Source organism: Ambystoma mexicanum, chromosome 12 (genome assembly GCF_040938575.1).
Source record: "Ambystoma mexicanum isolate Mex_15411 chromosome 12, UKY_AmexF1_1, whole genome shotgun sequence".
Taxonomy (NCBI): domain Eukaryota; kingdom Metazoa; phylum Chordata; class Amphibia; order Caudata; family Ambystomatidae; genus Ambystoma; species Ambystoma mexicanum.
The window spans coordinates 1,164,390,778-1,164,403,070 of NC_090936.1; the positions used below are offsets into that span (position 1 = coordinate 1,164,390,778).

The window sequence follows — 12,293 nt, forward strand, 5'->3', positions numbered from 1 at the left end:
AGCTGAAGGCTGTGCTCCAGTGTAATAAGTCAAGTTAGGCTACAGAAACAAATGCAAAATGTTGGGGGGTCCATGGACTATGGAGGAACATTTGCTTCTAGAGAAATCTTTCCTAGCATGGACTTATCTTACTGTGCTGTTCCCAAGGTATTAGGCCATGTGGCTGTGGCAGAGTTCCGAATCTGATTTGAGCCAGAGCCTTGGAGCACAACTGCCAGTCACCACCAGTTTTGCGTGTTCAGTGTGACTCGCCGCACTGGCAGGTGGTCCGGTAGGGTGAAACAGAGAAGCCACACTGCATGTATTGCAGTCTTTACTGTGTGAGCAGAGCATGTGTACCACATTGCAAAAGAAGGTTGAGACTCACTGACTGCCCCAATTTAGTAAACCGGTGTGAGCCCGGCAACAGTTACCAATGAAAAATTAAATTGGTCACAGTATTTCTACCGGTAAATCGGTTTACCGTTACACCCCTACTGTAGCCAACAGAAGGGATGCCAAGAACTGAAGTGCAGTGAAACCAACAAATGAGAAAAGCATTATCAAAGAGGATCACCCGAGCAGAGGCCTTAGCCTGCAACAGTGTTAGGAAGATTGATCAGTTTTATGCTTAACCCCCTCTCCTAGTGAGACCCTCACCACTTTTTGCTGGACTTCAACCTTTTTCATTCTATCCTGAATTACGGGGACTTTTTCCACTCATTCAGTCTTATGGGCTCTGACATTTCTAACTCTGTTCTCTGCGTTTTACGTATTGTCTATGAAGTCTGCTTTCCTCCATATCTCTTTAAAGGCATCAGTGTTAACTTTTGCAGCACACAGCACCCTATGTGCAGTGTTGTTGGGGACGCTTTGGGTACTCCATTGAGATTCTTTTGACTATCCTTAAAAACGACTGTTCCAAAACGTTATCCTATGAGAGATTAGCACACAATACCCTAAGTGGAGTGCTAAGGGGATACCTGGTATCCACCTTCTCTCTGCTCCTACGACTAGTCACATAGACAACCCTTTAGTTATGGCTTTTGGCAGTGGACGTTTTCTACCGACTATTGTGCTATTTTCTACCGCAGACTGCACTCACAGTCTCGGTTATGCACAATTGGGTCACCTATGTGCCAACATGGTGGCTCCTTTCTTTTTTTGCCATTTCTATTGTGGTTGTAAGTAGTTAGCCCATCTTCTACTATACTGCGAGGGGGACGTCTGAATGTGTGTTTTGCCGTTGGCAGGAACCCCTGGTGTCCCCGCCTAGGCTCCAGTGTGTCTGCAATGACAGGAAGCAGGGGAAGAGTTAAACACTCCCCTACCTTTTGTCTGCTGGAGAGCCTGAATAGAACCAGTTCCCAATGGGGGGGCTGGCTGTCCTGATTGGACAGCCATCCGCCCATTTCTGTAAAACGCTGAAAGAGGTTGCAGAGGATTGAGTGGGAAAACTGAATAAAAAATAAGGTTCCTGAGGCAGACGGCAAGTCGACCACTGGAACAGAGGAACCGAAGTTGAAGACGAGCAGAGACGCTCGCAGACCCTTCCAGTAACCATAAAGCGTCCACTGTTGTCCTGTCCCCGCTTTCTTATCAATGGAGGAGCTCTGAAGAGGACTCCTCCTTTCATTTGGCTGGTGGGACCAACTATCCTCAAGACGAGCTACAAATCGAGCCATCTCCCGAGGTGCTGTGACATTCCAGAGCTGCACACCGCAAACAGGAGACGTCCAGCCCATTTGCAGTGCAACGTCTTGGCACGGACGAATCTGCCCAGAACTTTGGTGACCTCCAATTGGACCGCCAGAGGCACGATCCTACTCATCCAAGATCCCTCACCAGAGTGCAGAACTTCAGAATCGAAGATTGACTGGCCGTAACTGTCCTTTGTTGGAGCGGATAAAAAGATGCCAAAACTGCAGAGCAAGACAGGGGACAGAAGACATCCTTGCGGAGGGTCCCCTCTCGTGACTGCTGCTGTGACATTCCATTCAAAGTCCTTCCTTTCGTCACCAGACTAAGTAATCAGGAGACCAGGTCCGTCGCTGCTGCACTGGAGAGAATCACCAACCATAAGGTGTTGTGGGGCTAAGAGCTGCTCCAGAGTGACAGAGTGTGAAAAGGTGTTTGGGTGTCCATCCATAACTCTGGCTCAGGCTTCACAGCTTGTGTCCTATTAGGAGTCCTTTGCAGGGTCCCCGTAACTTGTATTATATTGCTAAGTATTTTTATTTGAGTGGCTAAAGTTGAACATTGCCTGTTCTGCTGCTACATAAGACTTTTGTTCCACTCCTACACTGACTTTTTGGATAGTTAGGGATTGGGATTGGACTTTAAAAGCATTAGTAGCCTTGAAAAGTGTCACTACAACGTAAGGATTTACTAGAGCGTGTATAACCAACCAATTTCCTTCCTACAGACTTGGATATGATTTTGCCAACTAAATGCAAACACTGTTTATCTGTAAATCAATGCGAGTGCACACTAATACCGATAATACGGTAGAACTGTCATTAGTGTCATTCTCTGTAACCATTGTATCCGCAAGCAACTACTATTGAAACAATCACCTCTGAAAAGTATTCCTATTAATTCCTGTGGGTGTTGGTTAAGTGAAATAAGTATTTATCTACCTTCCTTGTGTAAATCAGAATAAATGTATATTAATATAACATTTACTGTGCAAGCGTTTCTTTGGACTATTGTATTTACTGGGTTCAGTGTACTTACCTACAGCTCACATCTTCCCTGTATGATAAGCCTGGCTCCTCTGCCATTCTACCAAGATCCTTTCAGTAGTGTGAAAAACCTGAAGGTGTCTCACCCGCTAGTCCCTGGAGATCTGTCATCCAGGTGGCCAGAACACGGCCAGCGCTATTGGATCCAGTTCCTGGGGGTGGACCAGTGGGGGATGATCACCTGGATGAGGGGTCTTCGGGAAGTGGAAGTGGGACACCGACGGGTGATATGCGGTACCCCCTTCCTTCTGACACCTTTTCCCCATCCTGATACGTAGAAGCTCAAACCCCCAACCCCACTTTGACACAAACACTTTCTTACACTGTGAAAGACAACGGACTAACACCAGAGCCATTTACCCGACGTGTCCCAACACAAGGGTCAGGCAGAGTCAGGCAATTGACAATAACTACAAACACCTGACGACCCTACCCTTCCCCACAGGGATAAAAGGCAGAGAACGAGAGCACACTTTGAACAAATACAAACGCATGAGGAAGCAGCTATTGCAGAACGGCAGTTCAAACAAAGAAGAAAGGCAGAGAGACCAGAAAGGACAACAAGGAGCACCCCTTCCATGCACTTCTCCTCCTCCTCCCCCTCTCCCATGCACTTGTCCTTTCTCAATGTCACTGGGCCTAGTAAGATTGTTGTTTTTGTTCTCCCCTGTTCCCCTTCCCTTGCCATGCTCTGAAACACTTGTGTATGAGAGCACTATAAATAAAATATAAATATCAAAAGTGCCCTTGCCCTTTTCGATCCGAGCCTGCGAAGCCCCCGTAAAAGGAATCATAGGACTGGGAACTAGAGCCGACGTGTGGTGTAACAGATGTCAACAGTGCACAGGACCCTCCTGCAGTGATAACTGCGGCAGGGATACGTACTTGCTACCCTGGTACCGTCCTTGACTCCAGAGACAAGAAACGACAAGGAGATCAGCACAGCCGTTGAGTCAGCTGAAGAACCGATAGATAGCCGGACTGTGTTGAGCGAAGGTTGCAAAGGGCAACTTGTTCTGAACAAAACTTGTGTGCTACCAAACTTTTAAAATCAAGAGAAAGGCCAGCTTCAGAGTTATCCGGCGCCTCGTGGGCGTCCATTCGAAAGACTCTAGTGGGTCCTCTTTTCTTGTGAATATAGTAACAAGAGGCTGTAGAAAAGGCTGACATACACGGTTAAGGTGGGCATACGAGGGTCGTGCCAAAATCCCTTGTACAATCGAAAGTAATTAACCCATTACCAAGATTGTGACAGTGTGAAACAGGCATGTGCGCCCGGCTGAGGGAAAATGCTGTATGCATGATAAATGTGGAAAGCCTGACTGGGGGCTTAAGAGAAAGCCTGACTGGGTACTAGAAAGCTAAGGAAAGTGAATCCTGCAAGGCATCACGAATAACTGTAAAACTGGCAAAAGTGAACCCGACTGAGGGAAGACAAAGATATGAAAAGGATCAAAGCCCGTTGGGGGGGATCCACGGGTGAAAGGAAATGACCTGACGAGGTGGTTACTGGAAAGGAACTTTTTGTTTGTTGTTAGTAGTACATAAGGTCCTCTGAGGCAAGGGGCTGGGTGTAACAGAGACTTGGCCACAGTAGGCCCTGGCAGTTTGAAAACAAACTGTAAGCTCGTGCTGGACAAGCCCAGGAGTGTGCTGTGCTCGAGAGTCCCGCTTTGTCCCGTGATAAACACGTGGGGAAGGAAGACCCCAGTTACACCATCCTGACTTATCATTTTGTGAACACTTCTTTCTTTTCTGATAAAGATTATCCCACACTATTTTGTAACTTCACAGTAAGGATTGGCAATAGGTTTTTTTTAGTATTCGCCACTAGGACTGCCTTATTATTATTTGATGGTCGTAGCTTGCTCCCATGTTAGATTTAGGTTTAGATTAGGCTTTTTTCTCATCCATTTACACCATTTATTAAACACCCCTGAACTGTGATCACTTGCGTCTGTCTTTAATGTTGCCACCATGAGTTCCTTACAGTAGTACAGACTTCTACTGCGAGTTGGGGATCGGTAGGCCAAGGGATAGTTTTATAAAGTCTTACATCCAGTGGACATTAGGAAAACTCCCCTAACATATGTTCCCCGAAATACACAGGTGTAACGGGGAGAGCAGGAGAAGCGAGAGCCCAAGTGGAGAAGGCCTGGATCAATAGATTATGGTAGGTGTAAAACCTCCACCCTCCACGTGAGAAAGCATCATAAGGAAAGCTGTTACAGATACATTAATACAGAGAGTACAAAACCAAAGACTGTTGTAGAAGAGCTAAGAGTTAATCCAAGAGAAATCGAGACTATCACAGAAGATCTTTCTAGGCAAGCAGCACATTGATACAAAGACTGTCAGAAGATATTGGCATACCAGGGGAATCAAGTCATCTCCTGGACTTAAGTTAGTTATCCAAGTGGTAAGGTCAGGTAGAATTCGATTTAAACTAAGGACGTTTCTTTCTTTGGAACTTCCAGATGTCAGACAAGCACCTTTAGATAGGTAGGGAACTCCCTCTAGAAGTAGGGAAATATAGGCCTTTTTCTAATAATGTGAATAAAAGTTCATAAAAAAGTTAATTAGAATGTCCTCAAAGAGTAAGACTACTCCTTCTGACCCACCACAGTACAGACACTTGTGGAAGGTGAGACCCCAGACCTGAGGTGAGGTGAGGTGCTAGAGAGTAGTGGTGACAACCCCTGCACCTTGCTCAAACCAGCGGATACACACAAGTTGAGAAGAAAGGGTATAGAAAACACTCAGCAAATCATAACATCACTTGGTGAGACAATTTCATACCCAGTGAGTACTTTCTTTGCCTTCATCTAACCCCCTTTCTTTCACCCCACCTTGTTAACTTGTATACCAATAATAGTCTGGGAACTACCCTTCCCGAGTTCAGTCTTTTGTACATCCCTTGTAGGCCTGTCGACAATCCTTGCACCCCTCCTCACTCACTTTTCCCACTCGCCCACTCCTTCACCCACACTATGCTCTTAAGTAATCTGTATATATATGCAGCAAATTGCAAGAGGCAAATAAAGAAATGCATTATATTTTGAGTGCACAGCAATATAAACAAATGTAAAAAATGTCTGAAAATGTCTGGTAGTCACTGTTATAATACATTCAATTCTTCATTTTAGGAAATTATGAGCAAATATGGGAAAATATTAAAACAATTATTAAACCTAAAGAAAAACTTTTTTTATCCCACCTAAAAAAATAAAATCACATCAGAAACCTACCTGTTTGAGGATTTGAAGGTAATCGTAGCAAAAACCAACAATATTAGTAGAGATGTCATCATCTTCGTGGACTAGCAACCGCAACATCAGAGGCACTTTCGTTTCAATGCTCTGTAGAGTCTCCTGAGCACTCTTCAGATCACCACTTTTAACCAGTTTAGTCCAACTAATTATTAATGATTGTCCCATTCCATTGACCAACTTGGAGAACCTGGCAAGAAAGTCCACATCTTCTTCCTGTGAAAAAAATAAGTATGTCAATTTGTAGTTCACAGAATAATGCAAAACATGGAAAATAATAAAAATTCTCATTTTGGATAAAAACATCTATTTTCAATGTTGGTGCACTACAAAAAACATGCAGCTCAAGCAATTAAAAGATGATCGCCAAACAGGACAACCAACGAGAGGATGGTGCCCGTTAGGGCAGAAAAACAAAATGACTTACCTCTCGGTAATGCTCTTTGTAATGGACGTTCCTTCCACGGATTGCTCATCTTTGATATCCATCTCAGAGTGCACTGATCTTTGGAAGCTTTTCTGCTGCCCTGTGCCGGATAGTACGTTGGGAGCCGTATAAACTTTGGTTTCACCGTTTTTCCCTAGTATTCTCACACTGAGGGGCTGCAGAACCATGAGGAATGTCCATCACAAAGAACATTACAAAGAGAAGCAATTTGTTCTTCTAATGGACTCCTACTTCCCACAGAGTCTTAATCTTTGATAGATTCCCAATGCTGTAAAATGACCGAGAGGAGAGAGGGTATACTAAGGACACCACCTAAGCAAAAGAAAACTGCCAAAACGAGCATCGTAAGCAGATATTGAATCCAAGCAGTAATGCTTAGCGAACGTGTGCAAAGAAGCCCCGATAGCTGCTTTTCAAATATCCTGGATAAGGACTCCACGCTACAGAGCCGAGGTGGCGGCGAACGCTGGTGACAGATGTAATTTAGTTGTGGCTTCACCAGGGGTCTGGTCGGTTTTACAGCAGTAGTAATCTGATGTACCTTTTTAAAGTCCTACTTCCAGCCACTTTGATTTGGGGCCATTCCTTTGTTTGGGCAACCACAAGGCAGGTCTAAAATGGCTGTTGTACAAAGGGGCTAACTGAGCCCATTCCTGCACCCTCATTAGAGGGTGTGAGGGGTCAGAAATCAATGCCGGACACAAAGTTGCCATGTTTCTGGTTAAAGAAATGGGTTGGGAAAATGCCTCTCTGGCTCCATTGTAAAGAGGATCTTCCCTACCTAGAAACCAAAAACTAAGGATCTGTCAGTGTCAGGATATCAGTAATTAAAAGGCCGTACTTTTGACCAAAACGTCCTATCCTGACCCTCACACTACAAAGAAAACAAACGGTGCAAGGAAATGTCTTAACTTGATGTTGGCAAAATTGTTCAAAACCAAAAGTATAAGAATGCCTCCAACGAAAAATGTTCTCCAAGGTAAAGATCCTTAGATGCAGAGGGTGGTCCCCTTTCCCGGGATTCTTAAATAGGATGGCAAAAATGTCTCTTTAGTTAACAGTTCCTTTGTGTCTTCACTTGACTCACAACATTTTTGTTTAAACAATAAGTTCTGTAACAGTCTTTCTGTATTTCTTGTAACTTTGCAGATTGCCTGGTATACTCCCCTGCCAAGAATCTTAATACAATTTCAGCTGGCTAGTATTCACCTGCCAGGACTTCTCTTATGCGCGTCACAGTTCTTTGGTTATATAACAATAGCATATACTGTGAGGTGCTTGGTATATCTGCCTATGGTAATATTTGCTAAAACATTTTGCCACACTAGCATCTCATGCATATGTACCTGATTGGGGTTAGCCTTTGTACTTTTGCCTTGACTGCATGCAAACAAATCGCAGGTATTTTCTGCATCAGAAATCTCGTACCATTCAAACATGTTGGCATGCTTGTGGGAATGTCCTGGGGTCCCAGCTGCTTTGGGCAGACTCACCGGATCATTCCAGCGTCTCCGACTCTGCCCGCGCCTCTGTGGTGTGGTTCCTTGACCCACTTTTAGAGTGTGCATACATTTTTCAAGCTTCCTGCATGGCTCTGCAGTCACATGCCAGATTTCCTGGTTGACTCGGACTGGAGAATGCTGCCTCTTCGAGCGGACCAATATCCAGGAACTCCTGCGTGGCTCCCAGTCTCACCAAGGCCATTCTTGCTCGCACACAGTGTTTCTCCTCCTCTCCCGGTGGCCTTCCACCACACCCGTCCATGTGCCTCGCCTTTGTGAGCCTCAGCATGGGGTTCAACATCTTCTCCCGCACTGCTGCCTGCACAGGAATCCCTCTCCATGGCTTCCCTTTCTGTGGGAAAGCCTGCAGTCAACTTTGGGCTGTAGCACTCTGCTAAGGCTCAGGGGTACCCCTTCTTTCTGGAGGGGCCATACTAGTCTCATTGGTTCCTCCAGCACTCCTCAGCTCTGCTTGGCAGTGGGGGTGCAAGAGGTTCCCTTTTTAAAAAAAATGTATATATTTTTTGTTATTGATTTAGCTGATGTTACTCAACTTCTCAATCATGTATAAGTATAAAACAAACGATTAACAAATCTATTAACCAAATTAAAACAGACACATTGACACAAAAACCCTCTTGTGATGAATTATTCAACACAGAACTGATTATAACCATTGATAAAATGATAAGTAAAATGCATAACATAATACTGGAACACTAAAAGGCAATCAAATAAAGTAACACCTGTCAGCATATATCAGCCACAAAGGACAACCATCTAATATCTCAGTGTATCGCAATTACGTTTTTTATTTTTTTCTTCTATGCATCATTCACTCTTTGCCCTCATACACACTATATTGAATATATTCCACTCATAAAATCTACTTATTCATATCTTCGCTGGCCTCTTCTTTGGCCCAAACAGCAGTCCACAGTTCCTTCTCTTCTGTCACACAAATGTTGCAGCCAGGTCCTCCAGGAAAGGCCTCTTACACACTTCGAGTTTTTTATCCTTTTTATATTGGCTCTGACCAATAGTATTTGCGGAAGAATTAGATTGCGTACAGTGGGAAGTGATCATTACTCCTCACCTTCGTCACAGTATTGTAGGGGGATTGTGGGAACATTAGTCCCTTTTTGTGAATATGGTATAATGTTTGCCATAGGTTTCGAAGTCAAACTAAGTTTGGAAGAAGAGTATGTGGAGCTGGAAAAAGTCTTTCATAATTTATCAGGTCCGGTTAGTTGAGAGTGGGCCTTTGGGATGTGACCAATGTGTTCCACTATTTTCTACAGGTGAAAGAGGGAAGTTATCACAATGGACCATTAGATTGTTACAAATGGCGGATTCATCCTGAAAGGGTGATACAGCGTCTCACCCCGATGGACTCAGGGCATCTCCCCGGAGACTGCCCTTCCCCCTCCCATGTGATCATCCCTCATACAGCCGCCCCTAGGTCCAGGACCATATAACAGCTGCTGTCCCCATGCAACATGAGAGGATGTCACTGCCGGGAAGAGTCCATCAGATTCATCACAGGGACCTGGATTGGTTAAGACTGTGGGAGTGGACAAAGTGCCAGTTACTTGGGCCAGCCTGATTGGCTGGTTACCAAAACCTTTGTATGGCTGCCCTTTTACGTGAATGGAAGATTTGCTTAGGCCAGCCCATGGGTGTTTGGGCACATCCAAGGGAGACCCTGTTGAACGTTGAAGGTGTGCTGGAGATTTTTAAACTCTGCTGGCATTTTTACAGGTTTACTTACCTGATGCTTGAGGATTTGTGCTACACAGCTGCTGCTGGATTTTTGGGACCAGGGTTGGTCATACTGTATAGGCCTGTATCCTGGTCCTACAGTTTTGGCTGCTGAATTTCCATCCTTCTCTGTTTTCGTCCTCCCCCAGGGTCCTGGTTACTGAATAGGCAGGATGTCCTGTGCTGGGACAATTTAGGTACCATTTTCCTGCAATCTTACGGAAATATCCACCTGGTTTTGCACCTCAGAGTAGGAATTATTAGGGCATATATTGAGCGTGGACCTAGCTTCGGGAAGCAACAGAACGCTTTACAAACATATGGGGAAGAACAAAGTGAGGGAAGCAGAGAAAGAAGGAGCTAGGAGCTAACAGGGAAGGGATAGGGTGGGCAAGAGGCAGCAAGGGATCCACAATTAAACCGGGGGGAAGACGGTGCGGAGCAGATCACAGAGTCTCAGGTAGGGTATGCATTGCAGGGTGTGTGGTTAAGGAGGAGCCATTCCTTGAGACGGGTTCGAGCTCTTTCTTGAACTGTAGAAGGGATGGCACAAGAATGATGTTGACGGGCAGTAGGTTCCAGAGTCTTGGCGCGTAGTCAGAAAAGGCCTGTCTTGTGGTTCTTTCCTTCCCACACCACCATAATTCAAATCTGCGCGTTTCCTTAATTCTGGTGGATCGCAGGCCTCCAGAGACGCTGGATTTCTCAGTGAGGTAGTTTGGGGAATTCAGTATGATAGCTTTTTAGATGATGCAACAGAATTTGAAAATGACACAGTCTGGCACGGAGAGCCAGTACAGTTGGATGAGGGTCGGGGTGATGTGGTAAAATTTGCAGTCTCCTTTAATGTGTCTTGCCTCAGCATGCAGGACATATTTCAGGTGTGCCATGGTAGTCGCCGGAAGGCGTTCCAAAAGTGCATTGCCACCATCCAGGTGGGAGAGGGCCAAGGACTACACAGCAGATCTGAAGTTGTTTTCTGGGATCAAGGGCTTGATTTTTCCCCAGGAGAGAAAGTTGGTATCAGGCCCTTTGTGCCTTCCTGGCTACGTGTTGTTCGAACGTGAGGTGTCTGTCGATGTTGAACCCAAGGGACTTGGCACAGGTGGCCATGTGGGGTGTGAATCCCTCGAGGTTCACATGAGAGAGCCATAGCAGAGAGCCAGGTCTAGATGTCGGGTTCAGTGTTGTTGGTCTCCAGTAGGAATTCAGTCTTGGAGAGTGTTGAGCTTCAGGTAAACACTGGATCAATATGTGGCAGGCCTTGAGCCTCTGGATGTCTTCAATGGAGCATATGCTGATGTAGATCTGCGTGCCTTCTGCGTAATGGTGAATGTGGATGTTGTGTAGAGCAAGGAGGGTTCTGAGCGGTTCCATGTAAAGATTGAAGATCACGGGAGAAAGGATGGATCCTTGCGGGACCCCACAGGTGATGGGTAGAGTTTGTGATCCAGAAGAATCCATTTGTTCCAACTGTTGCCAATTCGCAAGATAATTATAATTTGAACCAGCTGAGGACGCTCTTGCTGATCCCCATGCAGTGATGTAAATTGTCAGCGAGTGTCTGGTGGTCAAATGCTACTGCGAGGACAAGGAGAACTGGGAGGCAAGGATGACCATCAAGTATTTTAAGAGCACCATCAATTACCTTGATGGTAGCAGTTTCTGTGCTGCATCCGGGCCTGAAACCAGATTGGTAGGATTGAAGGTGGTTATTGGCTTCATTGTGTTGGAAGAGTTGTGTGGCTATTGGTTTTCCAAGGATCTTTCCTGACGAGGCGGTAGTTGTGGAGATCGTCAGGGTCCACTGTTGGTTTCTTAAGAATCTGAAGGATTTCTCCAGTCTTGCGGGTCTAGGGGAAGGTGCATTGACCTACAGAGCTGTTGATTGTGAGGTAAGGGAGGAGTGATTCGTCCGAATACAATGGGGCCTTTAGGGATGCTAAGTTGGTAGGGAGGTCTTCCATAATAAGTGTCTAGAAATTTGTCCAGGTAGTTGTGGTATTGCAACATGGGATATGTAGTGTGTTGTTGTGGAATTGGGGTCTGTGTTGGTGGATCATGTTGATCTTGCTGATGAAGAAAGTTGATGGCAGTGGATTTTTCAATGGAGTGCGCTACGGGTGCTTCGGGCAGCAGGTTGGTGCAGTGATTGATGGCTTTGAAGAGGGCTCTGCTTTCATTGTTGACCTTGGCTATGGTGTTTTGGTAGTGGTTGGCCTTGGCAGTGTTGATCAATTGCCTGTGTGTAGCACAGAGTTTCTTGAGCAGGGCGAGGTCGGATGCGCTGCCAGATTTTTACCAATTCTTTTCTTGTTTTCTGATGGTTTGCTTGTTAAGGTTGAGTTTTTGAGTGTACCAGAGTGCTGAAGTTTAGGCTTGAGGGTGCGCCATTTCACTGGGGGGAGAAGCGAGTTGCAGTCCTGGTTTGTCAAAGGTACATAAGCCCTTGTGAGGTGCCGTTTGGTGAGGTCTTCTGTGAGAGCCTCCGCTGGGAAGTTCCTGAAGAATCTGAAGGCTTGATTGCTTGGTTTGCAATGGGTTTGCTTGAGAGATGTGGTGCAACTGATCTCAAAGAGGATTGCCAGAT

At 45.5% G+C, this 12,293-nt stretch overlaps 1 protein-coding gene across 5 annotated transcripts in view; it reads right to left on the reverse strand.

Annotated features, from left to right (window-relative positions):
* Window positions 1-12,293, reverse strand: part of XPOT (exportin for tRNA) — a 1,180,573-nt gene that overhangs the window by 748,766 nt on the left and 419,514 nt on the right. For all 5 annotated transcript variants that reach the window (XM_069629779.1, XM_069629778.1, XM_069629776.1 and 2 more), the window contains one exon: window positions 5,972-6,208. In XM_069629779.1, coding sequence (XP_069485880.1) covers window positions 5,972-6,208 — 237 coding nt within the window. The remainder of the gene's footprint in view (window positions 1-5,971; window positions 6,209-12,293) is intronic.